At 35.9% G+C, this 26,961-nt stretch overlaps 1 protein-coding gene across 19 annotated transcripts in view; it reads right to left on the bottom strand.

Moving 5' to 3' along the window:
* Window positions 1-26,961, bottom strand: part of FUT8 (fucosyltransferase 8) — a 346,719-nt gene that overhangs the window by 152,749 nt on the left and 167,009 nt on the right. For all 19 annotated transcript variants that reach the window (XM_025869873.2, XM_025869870.2, XM_073895376.1 and 16 more), the window contains one exon: window positions 23,182-23,600. In XM_025869873.2, the coding sequence (XP_025725658.1) occupies window positions 23,182-23,384 (203 nt within the window). In that variant the 5' untranslated portion in view covers window positions 23,385-23,600. The remainder of the gene's footprint in view (window positions 1-23,181; window positions 23,601-26,961) is intronic.

The following is a 26,961-nucleotide window of genomic DNA, read 5'->3' as shown; positions in this document are numbered from 1 at the left end:
TAACCTGACTACAAACTATCACTTTAAAGATGATTGTTCTATTGATATAATATTGTACACCACAGTTAAGGCAAAAGGTCATTAAAAGACCCATTTACATAATTTATGATTTCCACAAAACCTGATTTCCTTTAAATGAAGTAGATCAGGCATGACATCTGCTCTGAAGCAGTGGTTCTCTGTGTACAAATGTTATTGGAAATATAACAGAAACAAAAATAAGATGAAAATCAAATGTAATTTCCCTTAAAGGATGATAAATAATAGATTACTCAGTCTCTATATAACTATACTACAATGTCAGTAATTAACTTTAAAATATCTAGCAAATGGTGTATGTGGTGAATGCATTTGTGTGTACTGGTGTATGTGTTCTAAATCTACACTCAAGGAGTAACAAAATATTTTATTAGGGAAGAAACCCTTTAAGATTTGCTTATATTTTGTTGTTGAGAATTTTTGCATATTCATCAGGGATATTCTCCAGTTTTCTTTTTTGTAGAGTCTTTCCCTGGTTTTGGTATCAGGGTAATGCTGGCCTCATAAATTAAGTTTGAGAGTGTTCCCTCCTCTTTAATGTTTTGGCCCATACAATTAATAAGATGGCATCAGTAACTCTCCAAATAGCAATAATTACTCTACGCTTTAAGGTACTAAATTCTCCAATCAAAAAACAAAGAGTGACCAGATGGATAAAAAAACAAAACCCAGCTATATACCCAGTTTGTAACAGACTCATTTCAGCTTTAAGGACACACGGAGGCTCAAAGTGAAGGGATGGAAAAAAGCAATTCCATACAAATGGAAACCAAAAGAGAGCAAGGATAGTTATATTTCTATCAGACAAAACAGATTATAATCCAAAGACTTTAAAAAGAGACAAAGGAGGTAACTACAAATGATAAAGGGATCAATTCATTAACAAGATACAATAACTGTAAATATACAGGCACGCAACATCAGAGCACCAAAATCCATTAGCAAATACTAACAGATATGAAGAAGAAACAGGCAACAACACAGTAACAGAATACTTTAATACCTTAATTTGAACAATGAGCAAAGCATTCCTTCAGAAAATCAGTAAGGAAAGAAGACTGGACATGAATCACATTTTACACAAAAAGGACCAAACAGACATATACAGAATATTACATCCAAAAGCAGCAAAACACATATTTTTTTCAAGTGCACATGAAACATTCTCCAGAGTAGATCATCATGATAGGTCACAAAAACACTGAACTCACACTAAGTGTCTTTTCTGACCACAATGATATGAAAGTAGAAATCAGTAACAGGGAGAAAAGTTATGAAAAGAACAAATATGTAGAAATTAAACAACACATTGCCAAACAATGAGTCAAAGAAGATATCAAAAGGGAAATTTAAAAATATCTTGAAACAAATGAAAATGGAAACATAACTTATCAAAACCTATAGGATGCTGCAATATCAGTTCTAAGAGGGAACATTAGAGCAATATACACCTACGTTAAGAAAAAAGAAACATCTCATATAAACAACTCAACTTTACACCTCAAGGAAATAGAAAAAGAACAAAGACCAAAGTTAGCAGAAAAAAGGAAATAACAGAGCAGAAATCAATGTAATAGAGATCAGAAAAACTACAGAAAATATTAATGAAAGCTGGTATTTTAAGAAGATAAAGTTAACAAATCTTTAGCTAGACTAAGATAAAGAGAGGATCAAATAAAATTATAAACAAAAGAAAAGAAATTATAGCTGGTACCACAGAAACTCAAAGGAGTTTAAGACTAGGGAATAACCTAGAATAGATAAATTCCTACTAACATACAACCTACTAAGATTTAATGAAGAAACAGAAAATCTGAACAGACCAGTAACAAGTAAGGAGACTGGATCAGTAATCTCACAACGAAAAAAAGCCCAGGACCACACTGTTTCATGAATTCAACCAAACATTTAAAGAAGAATTAATGCCAATCTTTCTTAAACTCTTTCAAAAAACAGAGGAGAGAATACTCCCAAACTCCTTTTATTAGGCAGTGCCCTGAGACCAACGCCAGAAGAGGACTCTACAAGAAGAAAACTACAGACCCATATCTCCAATGAATATGAATGAAAAATTTCTCAGCAAAATATGAGCACATCTAATCCAAGAGTACATTAAAAGGATCACAACCATGATCAAGTAGGATATCCTGGGATGCAAAGATACTTCAACATATGCAAATCATTAAGTGTGATACACCATATTAATAGAATGAAAGATAAAAATCATGATTATCTCAATAAATGCAGAAAAGCATTTGCCAAAATATAACATCCTTTCATATAAAAAAAACCCAACAAATTGGGTGCATAAGAAACATCTATCAACATATTAAAAGCTACATATGAAAAACTCACAGCAAATATCACACTCAATGGTGAAAGGCTGAAAGCTTTTCCTCTAAGATCAAGAAGAAAGGGATGCCCACTCTCACCACTCCTGTTCAACATAGTAGGGGAAGTCTTACCCAGAGCAATTAGGTAAGAAAAATAAATTAAGGCATCCAAATCAGAAAGGAAGAAGTAAACTTGTTTTTGTTGGAGATGATATGATCTTTCATATAGAAAATCCTAGACTCCACCACAAAAACCTGTTAAAACTAATCAACAAATTCAGTAAAGTAGCAGGATACAAAATCAACATACAATAATCAGTTGTTTCTATACACTAATAACAAAACATCTGAAAAATTTTTGAAAACTCCATTCACCATAGCATCAAAACAGTAAAATACTAGGAATAGATTTAACCAAGGAGGTGAAAGATCTGTACACCGAAGAAGACACAAATGGAAAGATATCCCATGTTCATAGATGAGAATTAATATTATTAAAATGTCCATACTCCCCAAAGCCCTCTACATATTCAATGCAATCTGCACCAAAATTCCAATGGCATTTTTCACATAAATAGAAAAAAAAACCCTAAAATTAGTATGGAATCACAAAAGATGCTGAATAGCCAAAACTACCTCAAGAAGAAAGAACAAAATTGGAGCAGCATCACACTTCCTGATTTCAACTATAGTAATCAAAACAGTACGGTATTTGCATAAAAGACACATAGACCAATGGAAAAGAACCAAGAGCCCAGAAATAAACCCTCACATATTTAGTCAACTGATATTTGATAAGGGAGCCAAGAATACTCAAAGGGAAAAAGATAGTCTCTTCAATAAATGGTGCTGGGAAAAGTGGATCATCACATGCAAAAGAATGAAATTGGACCCTTATCTTACATCACTAACAAAATTAACACAAAATGGACTAAGGACTTAAGAACTGAAACCATAAAACTCCTGGGAGAAAATACAGGGGAAAAGCCCATTTATGTCAGTTTTGGCAATGACTTTTGCCAAAAGCACAAGCAACAAAAGGAAAATTAGTAAGTGGGACTACATCAAACTAAAAAAAAAAAGCAAAAAAAGCTCTGCACAGAAAGGAGAGCTGGTTTAAAAATGGGGGACAGAACTAAATAGACATTTTTTGAAAGAATACATACAAATTGCCAACAGGCACATAAAAGGTGCCTGACATCACTATCATGGAAATGCATATCAAAATCACAATAAAATATCACCTCACATTTGTTAGAATGGCTATTACCAGAAAGACAAGATATAAGAAGTGTTGGCAAGGCTGTGGAGAGTAGGGAACCTTTATGCATTGTTGGAGGGAATGTTAATTAGTACAGCCACTACAGAAAACAGTATGGAGGTTGCCAAAAAAATTAAAAATAGAACTATCGTATGATTTAGCAATTTCACTTTTGAATATATATCCAAAGAAAATAAAATCAGTATTTCAAAGAGGTATCTGCACTCCCACGTTCATTGCAGCATTATTCATAAAAGTCAGAGATGGAAACAACTCAAGTGTCTGTCCATGGATGAATGGATAAAGAATATGTATATACATATACAATTGAATATTATTCAGCCATGAGAAAGATGGAAATCCTGACACTTGGAACAACATGGATGAACCCTGAGAACATTATGGTAAGCAAAATAAATTAGAGTATCACAAATACTGTGTAATCTTACTTATACTTAGAATCTAAAAAAGTCAAACTCCAAGTAACAAAGAGTAGATTGGCTGTAGCCAGGGGGTGGAGAGATGGAGGGATGGGAAAAATGGGTGAAAGTGATCAAAGGACACAAACTTCTAGTTATAAGTTGTGGGGAATCTAATGTACAGCATGGTGACTATGGTTAATAATACTGTAGATCTTAAAAGTTCTTACCACACACACGTAATTAAGTAACTAACCTTACTGTGGTAAACATTTCATAATATATACATATACCGAATCATCACACTTCACAACTTAAACTTACATAATGTTATGTGTCAATTATATCTCAATAAATCTGGGGGGAAAATACAATATCCCAAAGGAAACATTAATATTAAGCTCTTCAGCCAGCTTTATTTCCAATAAAAGGCAGTTTATTAGCTAAGAAGATTCTAGGAATATTATTTCATTGTTATAATTAATTCACTATACATGAAAATGTGAAATATCTAGAAATGTTACAGAAGTACTTTATGAACATGTAAGAATCTAGTAAACCCAGTAGTCTATAATCTTTGGGATGGGGCATTAGGCTTAGGTTCCAAAACCATAATGTCCAGGGATTGATTCAAATATTCTCAGATACCTGAACAGAGATTGACCAAATCCAGTAGTCAGAATAATGCCACAACTGCCTTAAGAGAACCTTTTACAGAAGGTATTGCAAGAACACCTAAAAGGATAGAGTGTGTGGACTTCAGAGTTACAGAATAGATTGTGTGACTGTTTTTGCACCTGCTTATTATGTTTCTATATGTGGCAGAATTCAATCCAAGCCTTGCCTCACTGTAACATATTAAAATGTTAGCAAAATTATGAGGGAGGAGGCCTGTCTTCCTCAATGACCTCTAGTTTGGGGAAGCTACCAATATAGCTACCAAGAGCTATCAAAAGTAGTCAAATAATAATGATCAACTGGTGTAGGTTAGTTTGCAACCAATCTGTGTGTGTGTGTGTGTGTGTGTGTGTGTGTGTGTGTGTGTGTTAGAGGCTATAATACTAATAGTATTGTGGAGAGATACACTCTCCAAAATGCTGGGAAGCCAGAGGCATATTTATTATTGAGATATCTTGAAATTAATTTTGCTTACTTCTTAAGGATCAGAATAGGGCTTTACTGGTGTTGGGTCTGGCTCAAGAACTTAAAGACCCCAAAGCTGGTACAGAGTCCCATAAATGGAAATGCATAGACTGCGTACATTCTTCCAAAAAGCTGACATTAATTCCAGGTATAAAAAGATTACAGTATAACCACAAACGACTTTAGAGTTGGCAAGACAATACCTTGTGTGGACATTTGCACAGGCAGTTTATGGTACTTTAAATGGCCAATGGAAACTACATTTGGACATATTACATATATTCCTACTCCACGTGGCCACACCACTTCTAATAAGCTTATGTATGATTGACCAAATAACTTAATCTAATCTTATAGCATATGGTTTCTTCCTATAGATCTATGACCCACATAAAATGCTACAAGTACTGATCATGGCAAACTTCTGTGTCAAATGTGCCATTTGTATTTATTTATACAGATTATAAGCTGTTACTATAGTTAAATTCAACAAATATTAAACATAGCCCCTATATGCTTATACAGGTGTATCTGTGTAATTTAAAGATGTAATGATTCAAATGGCCATTTCTAATATTGGTATATTGGAACCTATGATCACATGTAACAATTGCAGAAGTAATTATAGGATATTTTGGTCCTTATTGGTAGGTTAGTAAAACATACTGTCCTGAATAAATACTTAAGGGAAGAGGAACTCGAAAAGGTATAAAAAATGACAGTGTTGGCAGTGTACTGAAAATTAGATACAACTTTATAATTCCTTGGAAGATTCTATTTCTGTTTCTGCCACTGACTAGTTTCTGTACGTATCATGTGGTAAGAGATATTTTTGATGTGCTACTGAATACAAATTAGAATTAATATTAAACTATACTTCTGAATGTCCCTTTTGTCTTTATTTATTTGCAAATTTAGCATCTGCATTTATTAGGGGAACCTTAGTTTCTCTCCAAACCTTACTAGAATCTCTTACGCATTTCTGATGTGAAACATCTCTGCCAAACAACACCTTTTGCATACAGTTTAAAAGAACAAAAGGACTGAATTAAAATCAAACTTATTTTATTTGAACCAGCAACAACAACAAGAAAAGCACAGTGTGCTAGTTTATTCTATACTTCCTTCTAGCCATTGTAATTCACAGACCCACTATAATATTTTGAAATCTTTTTATATTTATTCCCCTTCAGACAGCTTTGTCTAGAATACTGATCTCTGAAACTAAATAACCATTTTCTTTCATCATTTTAACTGAATGAATTATAAACTGTCAATGTGAGAACTGCAAAAACAAAACAAACATCTTCATAGTAAAATAAGTCTGCCTAAAAGAAATATGAGAAATAGTCAGAAAAGTTGTTTTCTAAACAACTATTAGATTATGTACCATCGATAAATTAGGTAACACTGAAATTGATGACTACAGCCATACTTCCTGTTATTATTACCTTCAATTATCAAGAAGTGCCTAGAGCTATTATCAGCTCCATACTACCAGGATAAAAGAATAAAGGATATTACGTAAAAAATGTTTAATCCAGCTCCTAAACGCAAATATTCATACATTTTAAAATATTTAATGCAAATTCACTTTGTCTCTATGGCATTTATACATGGAAAATAATTAAAACACAAAGTTTAAATTTTTTCAAATGAGTTATTTAAGATTTTAGTATTTTTATTGTGTGACACCTTTGTCAAAGAATGATCCATTCTTCCCTAGAGACCTTTCTGGGTAGTGATAATTAATAATTAAAATTCTTATACTTTAAATAAAGCTTAGGATGGGGAATTATAATTCCTATACCTAAAAGCATCAATCAGCTAAAAAAAAAACCATATAATTTAATCATGAGAACCAAATTATAAGGAGTAAAGCCAATTCTAGTGTATTATTTAACTATTTTTTACAAAAACATACAGACCTATCAAATGTGATCACCTATCCCAATCGACTTTCTTCAGTTTTGGTTCTAGGCCCACAGAACTTAAGTAATTTTCTCAAGGTAAAGAGGTACTCTAAAGAATACACAGGTTTTTGAGTTCTAATCCAACTGTGCTAAACATCTGACATTCTATTAGAAACAAAGGAAACAAGTATTCTGAATTCTATGAAGAGTATTTAAGGCCATGTGCTTTTTAGGTTACTAACTACCTACTATTAGCTAAAACTAGATTATCAACTACCATTAGCTAAAATTGCTGTTCATTGATGAACTACTAATACAAAGGATGTTTTCTCAATAAGCTTTTAAATCTTTTGTTAAAACTTAACAATATTGCAAAATAGAGATTACTATAGCCATTTTACAAGTGAAAAACCTGAAGATCAGAAAGACTGTAAATCTTTTTCAAGATCATTTAGTAAGTAGTATACCTGAGATCCAAATTTAAATCTGAAAAACTCACACTCCTTTCATTTCACCAGACTGTTCCTTTCTAAACATACCCAATCTCTCACCCCTAAGTCCCATTTCAGCTCTAAATATAAGCTGTTTCAAGGAGGCAGACCCATGAAAACATGGAATAGTTGTAAAAGCATAAAGCAAGAAGAAATCAAAAGTACATATTTATACTAAAATAAGCAAAAACATAAGAATAATAATTGGACTCTGACTTTCAGAGCATGTCAATACTCACATGCAATATGCATAACAATTTAGAGATTAAGAGAAAGAAACGAGCTAAAAATGAGTACATTCTGATTCATACAAACTTTCAGTCAGCAAACTTTGTATAAAGGGCCAGATAGGAAACTGTTCAGGCTTTGTGGCTCCATACAGCCTCTGTTCCATGTTCTTTTTGGAATTTATTTCTTCTCCAACCATTTAAAAATGTAAAACCATTCTTTTTTTGGGAGCCATTAAAAAAACACACACACAAAACACCAAAAACCAAAGAAATAAGGGAGGGCTGGATTTGTCCCATCAGCCATAGTTTGCCATTTAAAGCCAAACACACATTAAAGCCAAGAACACACAAAAAACCCGAGATCCAACCATCTTCAGCAAGTGGGCTATTATAAGGATCCCTGGTAAAATGATAGCCAAATTTAATTCACACTTGAATAGTCTGTGATTATTCACATGAAAGCTATACTTACTTGTTTGTGTTCAACTGTTGACTAATTCTGATTATAGTTTTATCTATATTTTGAAAATTCAATTAAAAAGTATTGATCAAAAATACCTGCTTCCAAATCAACAGTGATAACTTGTCATTACATGAACAAAAGGATAAACCATCCACAATGGGAACTTTGTACATTTACACTTACAAAGTGAATGCCCATGTTTGAAATATTACATATGTATACATATAATTACAGGAAAAAACACAACAGTACATAAAATAAAGGCAAATTCAAAATAGTCCCTGAGTACAGTAATGTAAAGTAAGCTTTGTCACCTTACTCTTGCCATATTCAATCTCTCCCAGTTGGAGAGAAGGAAGAAAGTGGCCCACTTAGAAATTAAGCAACACACTCCTAAATAACCTGTGGGTCAAAGAAAAAAATAACAACAGAAATTTGAAAATATTTTTAAATTTTTAATTATTTTAATTAAATTAAAACAGGATATTGTCAAAACTTATGGGATGCAACTTAAAACTGTGCTTAGAGAGAAATTTGAAGTTCACCAAGCATATAGTAGAAAAGAAGCAAGGTTTAAAATCAATGATACAAATTTTTTTCTGAAAAAGCTTTAAAAACCACAGCAAAAAAACCCAAAAACAAAAAAAAAACCACTCACGAAAAAGAGACTATAAGAAATTATTAAACTAAGAATAGAAATCAATAAAATAGAAACAGACATATGATTAGAGAGAAAACAAATAAAACAAAAAAAAAACAGACTAGTTCTTTGAGAAGGTAAATAAAATTGATAAAACTCTTATCAAGATAAAAGGAGAATACAATTCAGCAATTGCACTACTGGGTATTTACCCCAAAGATACAAATGTAGGGACCCGAAGGGGTATATGTACCCCAATGTTTATAGCAGCAATGTCCACAATAGCCAAACTGTGGAAAGAGCCAAGATGTCCATCGACAGATGAATGGATAAAGAAGATGTGGTATATATACACACAATGGAATATTATGCAGCCATCAAAAGGAATGAGATCTTGCCCTTTGCAACGACGTGGATGGAACTGGAGGGTGTTATGCTGACTGAAATAAGTCAATCAGAGAAAGACAGGTATCATATGACCTCACTGATATGAGGAATTCTTAATCTCAGGAAACAAACTGAGGGTTGCTGGAGTGGTGGGGGGTGGGAGGGATGTGGTGGCTGGGTGACAGGCATTGGGGAGGGTATGTGCTATGGCGAGTGCTGTGAATTGTGCAAGACTGTTGAATCACAGATCTGTACCTCTGAAACAAATAATGCAATATATGTTAAGAAAAAAAAAGGAGGAGAAGATAGCAGGAGGGGAAGAATGAAGGGGAGTAAATTGGACGGGGAGACGAACCATGAGAGACGATGGACTCTGAAAAACAAACTGAGGGTTCTAGAGGGGAGGGGGTGGGGGGATGGGTTAGCCTGGTGATGGGCATTAAAGAGGGCACATTCTGTGTGGAGCACTGGGTGTTATGCACAAACAATGAATCATGGAACACTACATCAAAAACTAATGATGTAATGTATGGTGATTAACGTAACAATAAAAAATTTTTAAAAAAAAGATGAAAGAAGAAAACACAATTAGTATCAGGAATGAAAAAGGGGACATTACTACAGGTATTACAGGTATGGAGAAGAAAATTAGAAAGGCATTATGAACAACTTTATGTTTATACATTTGACAATGTTGATAAAATGGAAACATTCATTGAAAAACCATTATAAAACTGATATAAGAAAAAAAGAGAAAATCTGAATGGCCAATTTCTATTAAAAAGATCAAATCCAGAATTTAAAACCTTCCCACAATGTCCCCTTTCACTCCCCAACTCAAACCCTGCACCTTCCCCAAAAGACTCTAGACCCAAATGGCTTCACTGGTAAGAATTCTAACAAAGATTTGAGATAGAATGAGTACCGATTTTATACAAACCCTTCTAGAGAACAGAATTGGCCTGTATAACCTTGCTCCAAAACTCAAAAGACATCATAAGAAGGAAAAATTACAGGTAAAGTCTTGTTAACACAGAAAAAAAAAATCCAAAATAAGACACTGACAAATTTAATCCAGCAATATATAAAAAAGTTAGTAAAAATTTCAGGGAGATAGCATCTGTTTGTCAGACTGGGAAGGCTAGGAATCTTGACTACAAATCTCATTAAGATACGAAAACAATGAATCGTGGATCACTGCATCAAAAACTAGTGATGTATTGTATGGCGACTAACATATAACATAATAAATAAAATTTAAAAAAAAAGATACTCACATAGGGAAGCAGTACTGTCCCTAAGGAAAAATTAGATACTCTTAATAGCATAAGGAATAACGGATGCAGGGTTGCAAAAATAAAAGCCACATATATAAGGGAAGGTTATAGGTAGATGGCAGGTGCTCTATACATTCCAATCCATTCACTTGCTCTAGGAATATAAGTACACTCTCTACATGAGAGATGAGCAGTTACAGAGAAGAGAGCCTAGAGCAAATTTTCCAATCAACCAATAGGAACAAAGGCATCCTGCCCCCCCACCCCTGCTTTCTAATACCAGCTTCTCAAATAGAAGAAGTAAAATATGACCTGTGAAACATTACATCAGTTTCCTTTCTACCCATGTCAGCGTTCCATGCTTCTGTTGCCTCAAATTTTTCCACCAGAAGAGTCATGCTTTGGCTCTAATCCATCTGGGAAAATTACTACATAGCTCAGAAAAACAGATAAGCCATAAATTAATTATATATTCTTTGTGGTTTGTAAATTTACAGTTTACAGCTAGCGTCTAAATTCCGGAAGAAATTTCTTTGGTTTTCCTGGACCACACAAACAACTTTATTAATTGGTCACAAAGTCACGTTTGAATTTTTTAAAGTCGTACTCTCAAAAATAAATGAACCTAGAACAAAAAGGATTTAAGTTAAAAGGAACACTGCCAATTAAGTACTCTTTAGTTCTATCCAGTTCTGACATATGGCCCACCACTTAAGGTTCACTGCTCAAGGGATTTCTGAACAAGTTTCAATAATTTTCTAGGTATTTTCTGCTAAATGTCAGCCCTGACTGAGAGGCAAGTGGCAGATTCAAATTCCAAGAAGCAAAGACTCTGTGAACTGACAGTAACTTCACATTATTTAAGGTTGAGATAAAACAAACATGAAGCATGGAAAGGCACTCCTGAAGGGTGGCAGCCTGAGAAAATGATTATCTCTAAGTTTTTAAAAAAGAGCCTACCACATGTTCACCTAATGTGCTGGCAATTAACAAGTAAGAAAGGGATGTCTGGGGAATACCAAATAAGAGCATACAGAAAACAAGGGAAAATAAGCAGATGTACCCTGGTTCCCGAGCCAACAAATTCAACCATTAATTTAATCTAAGTCAGCATCACCTCATGTCTAGATTAATACTATATTTCCTAGTTAATTTCATTCCACTGAGGCACACACCCCAAATCCACCTGAAAATCTAAATCTTACACAACCATTTTCAATGTGTCATTCCTCTGCTATAAGCCCAACCATAGCTCCCTATTACCTATCAACAGAGTCTAAACTAAACTCCAGCTGTCAGGACCACAATGATTTAACCTAACTGATTACTTCTGGACTTGAGAATGGTAGGTTAAATATGGCTACAAATTCTATGCAGTTCTTCCCTCTATTCCCTGAATATGGAGTGTCCCCTTCACTTGCATATACTAACAAAATGTGGCAGAAGAGGCACTGTGTGATTTTTGATACTTGGCCTCAAGAGGACTTGCAGTTTCTGCTCTTGCCCTCTTGGAACACTACTACATAAGAAACCTGGGCCACTGGAAGGGAACCAAATCATGGTCCCAGCTAATCATCAAATATGCAAGTGAGGTCATCTGGACTGTCTTACCACAATGCAGCAGTCGCAAGAGTGACCCCAAACTAGAAAAACAACCCCATTGAGGACAATGCAAATTAAATAATCCAGAAAAAATAAAATTTTGTTTTAAGCCACGGAGTTTTTACTTTATCATATATGCATATATATTTAAAATTTTATATCTAAACCCAATTTTTAAAAAGAATGCAATAATAAAACAAATTTTAATAAGAAAACTCAATTTTTTTTAAAATTTTTTTTATTGTTATGTTAATCACCATATATTACATCATTAGTTTTTGATGCAGTGTTCCATGATTCATTGTTTGTTCATAACACCCAGTGCACCATGCAAAACGTGCCCTCCTCAATACCCATCACCAGGCTAACCCATCCCCCCACCCCCCTACCCTCTAGAACCCTCAGTTTGTTTTTCAGAGTCCATCATCTCTCATGGTTCGTCTCCCCCTCTGACATATTCCCCTTTTCTTCCTCTCCTGTTATCTTCTTCTTTTCCTTTTTTCTTAAAATATGTTGCGTTATTTGTTTCAGAAGTACAGATCTGTGATTCAACAGTCTTGCACAATTCACAGCGCTCACCGTAGCACATACCCTCCCCAATGTCTATCACCCAGCCACCCCATCCCTCCCACTCCCAACCACTCCAGTAACACTCAGTTTGTTTCCTGAGATTAAGAATTCCTCATATCAGTGAGGTCATGTGATACATGTCTTTCTCTGATTGACTTATTTCACTCAGCATAACACCCTCCAGTTCCATCCACGTCGTTGCAAATGGCAAGATCTCATTCCTTTTGATGGCTGCATAATATTCCATTGTGTATATATACCACTTCTTCTTTATCCATTCATCTGTCGATGGGCATCTTGGCTCTTTCCACAGTTTGGCTATTGTGGACATTGCTGCTATAAACATTGGGGTACATGTACCCCTTCGGGTCCCTACATTTGTATCTTTGTGGTAAATACCCAGTAGTGCAATTGCTGGATCGAACGGTAGCTCTAATTTCAACTGTTTGAGGAACCTCCATACTGTTTTCCAGAGGGGTTGCACCAGCTTGCATTCCCACCAACAGTGTAGGAGGGTTCCCCTTTCTCCACATCCCCGCCAACATCTGTCGTTCCCTGACTTGTTAATTTTAGCCATTCTGACGGGTGTGAGGTGGTATCTCATTGAGGTTTTGATTTGGATTTCCCTGATGCCGAGTGATGTTGAGCACTTTTTCATGTGCCTGTTGGCAATTTGGATGTCTTCTTTGGAGAAATGTCTGTTCATGTCTTCTGCCCATTTCTTGATTGGATTATTTGTTCTTTGGGTGTTGAGTTTGATAAGTTCTTTACAGATTTTGGATACTAGCCCTTTATCTGATATGTCGTTTGCAAATATTTTCTCCCATTCTGTCGGTTGTCTTTTGGTTTTGTGGACTGTTTCTTTTGCTGTGCAAAAGCTTTCTATCTTAATGAAATCCCAATAGTTCATTTTTGCCCGGGCTTCCCGTGCCTTTGGCGATATTTCTAGGAAGAAGTTGCTGCGGCTCAGGTCGAAAAGGTTGCTACCTGTGTTCTCCTTTAGGATTTTGATGGACTCCTGTCTCACGTTTAGGTCTTTCAACCATTTGGAGTCTATTTTTGTGTGTGGTGTAAGGAAATGGTCCAGTTTCATTCTTCTGCATGTGGCTGTCCAATTTTCCCAACACCATTTGTTGAAGAGACTGTCTTTTTGCCATTGGACATTCTTTCCTGCTTTGTCAAAAATAAGTTGACCATAGAGTTGAGGGTCCATTTCTGGGCTCTCTGTTCTGTTCCATTGATCTTTGTGTCTGTTTTTGTGCCAGTACCAAACTGTCTTGATGATGACAGCTTTGTAATAGAGCTGGAAGTCCGGAATTGTGATGCTGCCAGCTTTGCTTTTCTTTTTCAGTATTCCTCTGGCTATTCGGGGTCTCTTCTGGTTCCATACAAATTTTAGGATTATTTGTTCCATTTCTTTGAAAAAAGTGGATGGTATTTTGATGGGGATTGCATTGAATGTGTAGATTGCTCTAGGTAGCATTGACATCTTCACAATGTTGATTCTCCCAATCCATGAGCATGGAACGTTTTTCCATTTCTTTGTGTCTTCTTCAATTTCTTTCATGAGTATTTTATAGTTTTCTGAGTACAGATCCTTTGCCTCTTTGGTTAGATTTATTCCTAGGTATCTTATGGTTTTGGGTGCAATTGTAAATGGGATAGACTCCTTGATTTGTCTCTCTTCTGTCTTGTTGTTGGTGTATAGGAATGCCACTGATTTCTGGGCATTGATTTTATATCCTGCTACTTGACTGAATTCCTGTATGAGTTCTAGCAGTTTTGGGGTGGAGTCTTTTGGGTTTTCCACATACAGTATCATATCATCTGCAAAGAGTGAGAGTTTGACTTCCTCTTTGCCGATTTGGATGCCTTTGATTTCTTTTTGTTGTCTGATTGCTGTGGCTAGGACTTCTAATACTATGGTGAATAGCAGTGGTGAGAGTGGACATCCCTGCCGCGTTCCTGACCTTAGGGGAAAGGCTCTCAGCCTTTCCCCATTGAGAATGATACTCGCTGTAGGTTTTTCATAGATGGCTTTTATGATATTGAGGTATGTACCCTCTATCCCTATACTCTGAAGAGTTTTGATCAAGAAAGGATGTTGTACTTTGTCAAATGCTTTTTCTGCATCTATTGAGAGGATCATATGATTCTTGTTCTTTCTTTTGTTAATGTATTGTATCACGTTGATTGATTTGCGGATGTTGAACCAGCCTTGCAGCCCAGGAATAAATCCCACTTGGTCATGGTGAATAATCCTTTTAATGTACTGTTGGATCCTATTGGCTAGTATTTTGGTGAGAATTTTTGCATCCATGTTCATCAAGGATATTGGTCTGTAATTCTCTTTTTTGATGGGGTCTTTGTCTGGTTTTGGGATCAAGGTAATGCTGGCCTCATAAAATGACTTTGGAAGTTTCCCTTCCATTTCTATTTTTTGGAACAGTTTCAGGAGAATAGGTATTAATTCTTCTTGAAATGTCTGATAGAATTCCCCCGGGAAGCCGTCTGGCCCTGGGCTTTTGTTTCTTGGGAGATTTTTGATGACTGTTTCAATTTCCTTAGTGGTTATAGGTCTGTTCAGGTTTTCTATTTCTTCCTGGTTCAATTTTGGTAGTTGATACATCTCTAGGAATGCACCCATTTCTTCCAGGTTCTCTAATTTGCTGGCATAGAGTTGCTCATAATATGTTCTTATAATTGTTTGTATTTCTTTGGTGTTGGTTGTGATCTCTCCTCTTTCATTCATGATTTTGTTGATTTGGGTCATTTCTCTTTTCTTTTTGATAAGTCTGGCCAGGGGTTTATCAATCTTGTTAATTCTTTCAAAGAACCAGCTCCTAGTTTCGTTGATCTGTTCTACTGTTCTTTTGGTTTCTAGTTCATTGATTTCTGCTCTGATCTTTATGATTTCTCTTCTCCTGCTGGGTTTAGGCTTTATTTGCTGTTCTTTCTCCAGCTCCTTTAGGTGTAGGGTTAGGTTGTGTATTTGAGACCTTTCTTGTTTCTTGAGAAAGGCTTGTATTGCTATATACTTTCCTCTCAGGACTGCCTTTGCTGTATCCCAAAGATTTTGAACAGTTGTGTTTTCATTTTCATTGGTTTCCATGAATTTTTTTAATTCTTCTTTAATTTCTTGGTTGACCCATTCATTCTTTAGTAGGATGCTCTTTAGCCTCCATGTATTTGAGTTCTTTCCGACTTTCCTCTTGTGGTTGAGTTCTAGTTTCAAAGCATTGTGGTCTGAAAATATGCAGGGAATGATCCCAATCTTTTGGTACCGATTGAGACCTGATTTGTGACCTAGGATGTGATCAATTCTGGAGAATGTTCCATGGGCACTAGAGAAGAATGTGTATTCCGTTGCTTTGGGATGGAATGTTCTGAATATGTCTGTGAAGTCCATTTGGTCCAGTGTGTCATTTAAAGTCTTTATTTCCTTGTTGATCTTTTGCTTAGATGATCTGTCCATTTCAGTCAGGGGGGTGTTAAAGTCCCCCACTATTATTGTATTGTTGTCAATGTGTTTCTTTGCTTTTGTTATTAATTGCCTTATATAATTGGCTGCTCCCATGTTCGGGGCATAGATATTTACAATTGTTAGATCTTCTTGTTGGATAGACCCTTTAAGTAGGATATAGTGTCCTTCCTCATCTCTTATTACAGTCTTTGTTTTAAAATCTAGTTTGTCTGATATAAGGATTGCCACCCCAGCTTTCTTTTGGTGTCCATTAGCATGGTAAATGGTTTTCCACCCCCTCACTTTCAATCTGGGGGTGTCTTTGCGTCTAAAATGAGTCTCTTGCAGACAGCATATTGATGGGTCTTGTTTTTTAATCCAATCTGATAGCCTGTGTCTTTTGATTGGGGCATTGAGCCCATTTACATTCAGGGTAACTATTGAAAGGTATGAATTTAGTGCCATTGTATTACCTGTAAGGTGACTGTTAACTGTCTGTTGTCTGTGTTCGTTTCTGCTCTTTGCTGCTTTTAGGTTCTCTCTTTGCTTAGAGGACCCCTCTCAATATTTCTTGGAGGGCTGGTTTCGTGTTTGCAAATTCCTTTAGTTTTTGTTTGTTCTGGAAGCTTTTTATCTCTCCTTCTATTTTCAATGATAGCCTAGCTGGATATAGTATTCTTGGCTGCATATTTTTCTCGTTTAGTGCTCTGAAGATATCTTGCCAGTCCTTTCTGGCCTGCCAGGTCTCTGTGGATAGGTCTGTTGCCAATCTAATGTTTCTACCATTGTAGGTTACATATCTCTTCTCCCGAGCTGCTTTCAGGATTTTCTCTTTGTCCCTGAGACTCGTAAGTTTTACTATTAGATGTCGGGGTGTTGACCTATTTTTATTGATTTTGAGAGGGGTTCTCTGTGCCTCCTGGATTTTAATGCCTGTTTCCTTCCTCACATTAGGGAAGTTTTCTGCTATAATTTGCTCCAATATACCTTCTGCCCCCCTCTCTCTCTCTTCTTCTTCTTCTGGGATCCCAATTATTCTAATGTTGTTTCGTCTTATCGTATCACTTATCTCTCGAATTCTGCCCTCGTGATCCTGTAGTTGTTTCTCTCTCTTTTTCTCAGCCTCTTTATTTTCCATCATTTGGTCTTCTATATCGCTGATTCTCTCTTCTGCCTCATTTATCCTAGCAGTTAGTGCCCCCATTTTTTATTGTACCTCATCAATAGCCTTTTTGATTTCGATTTGGTTAGATTTTAGTTCTTTTATTTCTCCAGAAAGGGTTTCTCTAATAACTTCCACGCTTTTTTCAAGCCCAGCTAGTATCTTTAAAGTCATGATTCTGAACTCTAGGTCCGACATCATACTAATGTCTGTATTGAGTAGGTCCCTGGCTGATGGTAGTACCTCTTGTTCTTTTTGCTGAGGTGATTTCTTTCGTCTTGTCATTTTGTCCAGAGGAGAATAGATGAATGAGAGAACTAAATGCTAACAGGTTTACAACGTCCCCAGCAAATATACTGTATACAAATCAGAAAAGACCTGAAACCAGGGGAAAAGAAAGGGAAAGAAAGAAAAAAGAAAGAGAAAAAAGAAAAAAAAAGATAAAAACAAAAACAAAACAATACAAAAATAGCAGAATATGATCAAATATGATCAGGCTAGTGCATAGATCAGTGCCACACACTAGATTTTGGGCGTATTTTGGTCTGTTAGAAAAAAGTGCCTCCTAAAATTTTAAAGGAAGAAAGACATATATGTACAAAATAAGGGTTGATACAATGAAGGGATGGAAGATGACTGTAAAGATGAAAATTATAAAAGGTTTTATAAAAGGACTTGGTAAGATAAGTTGTTTGAAAGAAAGAAGATTTAAGAAAAGAAAAAAAAAGGAAAAAGGGAGAGAATGTGATCAGGCAGGAGACTAGAACAAAGCCATACACTAGTGATTTAGGGTATATTTTGATCTGTTAGAAGAAACTGTACCTGAAAATTTTAAAGAGAGAACAACTTATATATATATGCCAAAAATAAGGGTAACTACTATGAAGGGATAAAATATGACTCTAAAAATGAAAAATGAAAAATGTTTTTTTTTTTTAAAAAGGGATTGATAAGATGTTGGTTAAAAAAAGGGAAAAAGAAAAATTAAAAAAAACAGTCAACAAAAATTAACTTTGATGAAATAATGAATCATGGTTAAAAAAAAAAAAAAAAAGCCATGAATCTATGTGCAGTATTCCCCTAGCGCTGGAGTTCTCCCGTTCTCCTTGATCGATCAACTTGGTCTTGGCTTGCTGGCTGTTTGTGCTGATCTTCTGGGGGAGGGGCCTGTTGCTGTGGTTTCCAAATGTCTTTGCCGGAGGCGAAATTGCCCCGCCCTTGTCGGTCCGGGCTAAGGAAGCTGCTCCGGTTTGCTCTCAGGAGCTTTTGTTCCCTGCAAGCTCTCCGTACAGCCTTGGAGGACCAGGGCAGAAATGGTGGCCTCCCAATCTCTACCCGGAGGAGCCGAGAACTCGGGGCCCCGCTCCTCAGTGTGCCCCCAGAGAAAAGCAGTCACTTCCGTGTCCCCGGTCTCCGGCCACGCCCCGTGCTCACCCGGCCTGTGACCGAGCGTTGCTATCTCTGGTACCGGACCCCGCGCAGAGTCTCCAAACCCAGCAGATCCCTGCAGTGCGTTCCCGCACCGCTCCTCCCCGGGAAGGAAGGGGAGTCTCCCCGGATCTGCCGCCTGCTGGGTCCCTGCTGGAGGAGCCGTGCCCCAACTGGGCCGCGGGTCACAGTCTATGGCAACCCCGAGCTGAGAGCCCGCGACTCTGCTCCGTCTCTGCAGCCGGCTTCCCCGCTCCGATACCTGGGAGCTCTGGCGCACTCAGGCACCCCCGGTCTCTCTGTGACCCCGAGGGTCCTGAGACCACACTGTCCCGGGAGGATTCCACCCCCCGCTTAGCCACTGCAGCGACGTCCCTCCACGGAGCCAACTTCTAAAAGGTCCGATTTTGTGCTCCGCGGCTCTAGCACTTGCCAGAAGCGGCCGGCGGAGGCCCCTCCCCCGCCGTCTATCCTCCCAAATATCGCCTCGGATTCACTTCTCCGCACGTCCTACCTTCCAGAAAGTGGTCACTTTTCTGTTCAGAGAGTTGTTGCTACTCTCTTCTTCGGTCTCCTGTTGAGTTCGTAGGTGTTCAGAATGGTTTGATCCCTATTCAGCTGAATTCCTGAGACCAGACGAAATCTAGGTCTCCTACTCCTCCGCCATCTTGCTCCGCCCCCCCAAGAAAACTCAATTTTTTAAAATAGGTAACAGGGGCACCTGGGTGGCTCAGTTGGTTAAGTGTCTGCCTTCAGCTCAGATCGTGATTTTGGGGTCCTGGAATCGAGCTCTGCATTCTGCTCTGCAGGGAGCTGGTTTCTCTTTCTCCCTCTGCCCCTCCCCCCGCTCATGCTCATGCTCTCTCTCTCAAATGAATAAAAAATAATAAAATAGGTAACAAATGTGAACAGACGCCTCACTAAAGAGTGGCAAATAAGCACATGAAAAAAAAATGTTCAACATCATTATTCATTATGGAAATGCAATTTGAAACTACAGTGAGATAATACTACATATCTGTTAAAACAGCTAAAATAAAAATAACTTACAATAGCAAATACTAGCAAAAGTGAGAGCAACTGGAACTCTCAAGCTTTGCTGGTGGGAATGCAAAATGATATAGGAACACTGGAAAACCTTTGGGCAACTTCTTAAAAAAATTAAACATACACTAAAATGACTCAGCATTCCCACTCCTAGATATTTACCCAAGAGAAATAAAAACTTATGTTCATATAAAAACCTACAGAGCAAATGCTGTAACAGCTTTGTTCATAACTGCCAAAAAACAGAAACAACCCTAACATCCTTCACTGGTCAATGCGTTAAAAAAAAAAAAAAAAAAAAAGACAACACTGTGATATGGCCATACTATGGACTACTACTCAGTATTAAAAAGGAAATAAAATAATAGAAGAAGAAAAAAAAAAAGAAAAAACTACCAATCCACACAATAGCATTAATGAATCTCAAGAACATTATAAATGGAAAAAGCTGGACTCAAAAGGCTATATACTACATTATTCTATTTATATGACATTTTAGAATAAAGTATGTAGAATTTAGAATAAAATGTAGGACAGAAAACAGAATAAAGAATGTAGAATTTAGAATAAAATGTAGGACAGAAAACAAATCAGTACGAGGGACAGAAGGTAAGGCTAGAATCTGACTACAAAAGGGCACAACAGAATTCTGGTGGGAGGCAGAATTCTTCTATAATTTGACTGTGGTGATAGTTACACAACTGTAAGCATTTGCCAAAATTCATAGACCTACATGCTGAAAAAAGTGAATTTTACTGTATAGAAATTATTCATCAATAAGTCAGAAATAAACAGACACAGACAGACACACACACACACACAGAACAACCTCCCAAATACTGTACTTAAACATTTGCATCCCCCAGAATAATGATTATTTTTCTAAATGTGTAGTACAATCAACAAAATTAGCAAATTCTAGCTGGCGGATTGGTTAATTGCTTTTAAAACTATTGTCCTAACTCTTAAACACTGTAATTTCAAGCTTCTTTCCAAATCCAATCCATATGCCTCATCCCAAAGAATTGACCTAGTTTTACAGACATATGAATTACTCCTTTTTAGTCTAGCTTACGAACACATTTTCTTCTGAGAAAAAGACATAGCAAATTGGGTACAAAATGTTAAAATGAGAGGGAAAAATCACCAATGTCAGTAGCACCTCTACTTTTATGCCAGGGACTCTAAAATGCAATCCTTTTGGCTGAAACACAAATGGCCCTACCCATAAAGTTGATGGAAGGGCCTGAGGTGGTTTTCTTCCCTAATGAGGGAAAAGAATTGTTTATTTTCCTAAAATTATCTATCTCTATATAAAAATGGACTCAGTCTCTTTTCAGATTGTATTTACAGTATTACAGCATGACATACTGTCTCAGCTCTTACAAGTTGTCTCTATATTTGAATGTAGTAGTTGAGAATTTAATTTCAACACAAAAGGACACAAAGAAGTGACTTGAGACCCAAAGATTATTCTGCAGAAGAAACAACTATTATTAAAGGCAAGCTTTCTTTCATACAATAAAAACATGACACTTGGCAGTCAGAAATAAGCCAAATGAAGTATCAGTATTGAAGTTGAAATGAGGAGAAAAATAATCAATTATTTATGAGCCTAAATTGTTAAGAAGCAGAATCTTTTCCAAGGAACAATAATCCCAGGATGTAGAAAAAGATTTTACTATAATCAGAGCATACTCCAAAATCAACTAGCGCAGCAGCTGCTCTTGGTGATCTCCTACATGAGACTTTTAGTTGAGATTTCTGAATCATTGACTTCTCTCTGGTTTCTCTTCACAGAGGCAATACACCTCATCACAGCCCAGGCTTTTGAGTCATACTGCCAGGATGCAAAGTAAGCTCCACCACTTGTGAAAGTATACCCTCAAGAAAAATTAAATTCTTTAATATTCCTTTGATTCCTCATCTGTAAAATGGTTATGAAAACAGTAGCAGCATCTCATAAGGAAATTTATGAAATGCAATGAGATAATCCATGCAAAGCCCTTGGCACATACCTGGCACATGATAAACTCTCCATCAATGATAGCTACTATTACCTCTAAATTAGCAATCTTTGTATCTCGTGACAAATCATCGAGTGAGACTCTACTTTCTCCATGATACTCCCAGGCTCCCAACCAAAAGGAAATAAAATGATATATAAATTCAAGAAGTTATCTGTCCACTTTCTAATCCCTGGTTACTTTATATTTTACCACATGGTACTACTACAAATGACAGGAATAATTTTTCCTTCACTGTGTAAACTTAACACCTGGTGTTGTCCTCCATAGAACATAAAAGGGCCAAAAATAATATAATGGTGAAGAAAAAAGTTGAGAGAAAGAAGTAAGTTCTAAAAGAGTACAAGGGCATTGGTGACGGGGAGGTGAGGGAATGGGAGAACCAAAGAAGTCTTCTCTAAAGGCTTAGAGTAGTGACACTGCCAACTATATTCTTCCTTCACAGAATGCTCCTCAGCTTCCACAATCTAGCACTCTCCCTCTCTTGTTTCTCAAAAAGAAATGAACTCTTGTGCTCTTTTTCTCTACACTACTTCCCTCAGGCTCAATTACCACCCTCTAGAGTAATGACAACTCTTTATCTCAAACCTTCAAACTCTAGCTTGAGAAACAGCAAACACTAAATAGATAATCACCTTCATATATAAAGCAGAGGAATTAGAATTTAGGAATTATTTGTTCCCTGAAAATATAACATTTTATTTTTCCAAACAGTTGATGCCTTCTAACATACATGTCACATCTTTTAATAGAGTAGAAGTAGCAACAGTAACAATTCCCTAGATTCCAGATCCAGTTGTTTAACAATGAATTTTTGTTTCTTCATTTTAATAAGTTATAGACTAACTCAGCCTCTCAATTATTATAAATGTCTTTGTTATTGTCCATACAAGAAAAATTTTAATATGCACTAATTTAAATCATACAAAGTTTGTTTTTAATGTATCAAAATTATCAAAATGCTGAAGATAACTATAAATGAAATATAAAAGCAAATTAAATGGCATGGTTTTTCTATATTAAAATTCACATTTTAATATAGAAATTAACATATAATATTAATACATAATATACAAAATAAGATTTGACACCCTGGAAAAATTCTCTCTGTTAAATATATAGAGATATCATTGATATAAGAAGTATCTCAATAAAATATTTAAAGTTTTGCAAAAATAGCAGTTTAAAGAAATCATTAAGTATTTTTTTAATAGTTGAATGAAGCCCTGCAACTATAAACAAAGTACAGTACTTCATCACTCTTCCTTCAATTTTTTAGAACCTACCGGAGAGATTCAGCCATTCGTCTCAAGTCTTCATTTTGCTGTTTTAAGCGTTCAAGCTTTGCCAGAATCTTGGACAGTTCTCGGCTAGAGTGATCAGGGTGGTCATTATCTCGTACCAAGTGACCACCTATATAAAATAGCAAGGTCCCCCAGGCGAAAAGAATGAGCATAATCCAACGCCAGGAACCAGTCCATGGCCGCATTTTCAGATTTTCAACTCACTCCCCTGGCTCAAAGAAATGAAAACATCATAACTCTGTTTCTAGCTAGTGCAAAAGTAGTTGCCTTCTGTTGTTTCAACACATGATGCTTCAGACAAATTGGTGTCTCTGGTAGTCCTGTAGTGAATCTTTCAAAGAGATCCTCCTGGTGGTATGAGTAGGAAGCTTTATTGTCCTGTGCTTCATGGACTCTACATGCTGTGGAAAGAGTAAGAAATGTATTTAAATTATTTAGGATATACAAAATAGCATATGCTGAGATTCATGGAGTTAAAGGAAACACACTGGTGTTGACTGGTCAACAGGCTGGCAAATAATCTAACAGCCTAATAATAAGTAAAAAGCAAAAGCTTTTACATCTGCATATTAAATCACTCATGTATACCAGGGCTCTACCAGATAAATTAATTAGCTCTAAACTTGAAAGTTCTCTAAGTGCCATCATCACTTTTCCTTCTTACATCATTGCGCAATAGACAATACATGGAGATCAAGAGACTGTATCTTTGAATAAGCAATCAAAACCAAACAAAATATATTCAACTACATATTTTGGCCCAATGTTTCCATTATCTCAAACAGAAACATGTTTTCATTCCTATAAGATCTCGACTCCATCTCCCTCCATCTCACTGCTCAGCTGCCATTACACTCTACTTAACTCTGCAGGTGACAGGCAAATTGTCACTGATAAATTCTAAAAGTGACATGCATATTAACTAAGCAAAGGTTATCGCAGCCATTAAGCAGCTGGTAACCACTCCAAATATCACAAGCAAAGGTTCATATAGATTAGGCTAGATTTTCCCTTCCTTGAATTTATTAAAAAATACCAATAACTGCAATATAAGTCTATATCAGTTATATCTTAGTCACTGTGCATCTTAAGTTACACATGCACATGCTTTCTCAGGCTTGGCTGTGGGTTTCATTTGTCACTTCATCATCAGGCTTAGAATACCCTTTAGAAACAAAACAGTTTTTTCCCCAAGGAAAAAAATTGTAGGCAAAGATATAACTTTAACACCATTTGATAATTTCAGAGCTTTATAAGAGAAGTTGTTATCTCCAGGCACAGAGTTCCTTGTAAAAAAAGAGAAAAGACAAGAAATAATTTCTATATTGAAGACTGACTGTGATGGGCCCTTGGGCACTAAGCAGTTATTAAAAACTAGACAGAAAAGTTGGAGAAAAGGCCTCAAAAATTAGCACAGGGCTGCTATTTTCCTACTTTTGAACCTCAAATCTCAGCTGTTTCTAAGTGGCCAAGTATTCAAAGAAAAGCAAATCTCTTCAAACAAGTGTTCTACTTCCTTCCTATTCCTACATTATTTTCTTCATTGTTACTGGTTTTCACTAGTTAAAACACACAATGAAAAGAATTGTACTGAGAATTGTTTGAAAACCAACTAAAAAAGCAATAATCCAAAAGAAAACTTGGCATTTTGTCTGTTGTTTTAATAACTATGCTTAAGCCTATTGAGAACATTCTTGTTAGTGACTCCACTGTTCATTCCTGTCTCCCTCAAAATCCTTTCCCAAAACCCTGTTCCTCTAATCTGAGGTAACCTCATCTATTCACTAAAACATAAGAATGATGAAGGAATATTCAACCTTTCAGGTCAAAGATCAGTCATAAGATGTCTACTTTTCATATGTGGAAAAAAATGCAGATATTCAGGGCTTCCTGGTTAAAAAGCAAATTAAAAAAAAAATGAATCCACTCTGATGGTCTAAGGGATGAATTTAATTCAGTAAGTCAGCAAAAGAAGCTTAACTATTAACATTTGAGTTAATAATACTGTTTGTGACAACATATGCAATACTGTAAATTGCTGTTATAACATATGCCAATGTATAATATAGTCTAGTTACTTCCAAGCTATATCAATAAGATATTAAATTTTTTTAAAAGATTTTATTTATTTATTTGAGAGAGAGAGAGAGAGCGCATGCACACACACGGGAGTGGAGGGTGGGAGGAGGAGGGAGAGGGAGAGAGAATCCCAAGCAGACTCTATGCTGAGCACAGACCCATGCAGGGCTTGATCTCAGGACCCTGAGATCATGACCTGAGCTGAAACCAAGAGCTGGACAGTCAACTGACTAAGCTACCCAGTTGTCCCAAGGTTTTAAATTTTTTAATCTTTCCCTTCATAGCAAAAGTTAACTTAAAAAGATAACTGTGACAAAAAAAAGACAGCTTTCTAAACACGAATCATTTAAATAATAAGATGTGCTGTAACATTTTATTAAAATTACAACAAAAATTATAATACTCAAAGCCAGCAAAAGTATAATAACTTAAATAGAAATAAAAGTCTACAGAAACATAAATTTTGTTACATAAAATACTTTAAATTCTCATAAACTACTATCAAAAATAACCAAAATATTAAATTACTACATATTACATGAGTTGTAAAAATAGATTAAAAATTATTGTAGGAGCAAAACATGGTCATTTTCTTAATTAATAGCATCAGCCTATTGTCTGAACCATGTCTGTCAAAATATAAACTCCATGATTTTTATCCATTTTGTTCACTGATGTATCCCAAGTACTTAGAGCAGTGCTTGGCACTTAGTAGGTACTAATAACATTCTTTAATAAATAAATAAATAAGTGAATGAATGAGTGAAGGATGTCACACATGACATATGCTAGTATGACATATGACATAATTCATGCACATCAGCTTCAACTGCATTTATGCCCCACTTAAGAAAACAAATCTGAATGTAGAAAGTGAGACAGTACTATTATTATAAGGAAAATGGTTCAAAAATAAAGTCATCCATAAGATTTAGGATTTACTACTGTCAACATATACCTTACAAGACACCCTCAAATAACTAAAATAAACTGGTCTAAAAGACCATAACATCTTCTTATGGTATCTTTCAAACATGAGAAAATAATTTCTCTTTACTTTGTCTTATTTTCCTCATCTAAAAGATTCATATTGCAAAGACAATGGGATGACTGAAGAAAGTATGTACAGATCTTGATATGAAAGCCAATTTGTTTGTGAAAGAATTAGTGAAAATATTTCAAATTCATTAGTAAAAATATTTCAACATTAACTACAATGAGCTAATTTCTAACTAAAATTTATATAGTAGTGTTTGTTGAGATTTCTTCTAGGAGTGAGTTGTTTTCTTTTTAGTATTTATAAATTCATTCCTGTTTGAGATTCACATACCACCTTTCTTTTTTTTTTAAAGATTTATTTTTATTTTGAGAGAGTGAGAATGTACATGAGAGGGGGGAGGGTTAGAGGGAGAAGCAGGCTCCTTGCTGAGCACGGAGCCCAATGCGGGACTCGATCCTGGGACTCCAGGATCATGACCGGAGCCGAAGGCAGTTGCTTAACCAACTGAGCCACCCAGGCGCCCTCACATACCACCTTTCATCTGCAGAATATATATGTACATGTGTATATATGTATATATATATATATATATATATATATATATATATATATATATAAAAAAATAATAAATTGAATGGTGTCTGTTTTTTTTCCATAAATTTATTTATTTAGTTAATTAATCC

Source organism: Callorhinus ursinus, unplaced genomic scaffold, assembly GCF_003265705.2.
Source record: "Callorhinus ursinus isolate GAN/ISIS: 27379988/994484 unplaced genomic scaffold, GSC_fseal_2.0 scaffold8, whole genome shotgun sequence".
Lineage (NCBI taxonomy): Eukaryota > Metazoa > Chordata > Mammalia > Carnivora > Otariidae > Callorhinus > Callorhinus ursinus.
Note: the sequence above shows the minus strand (reverse complement) of the source record. Positions and strands in the feature narration are given on the sequence as shown.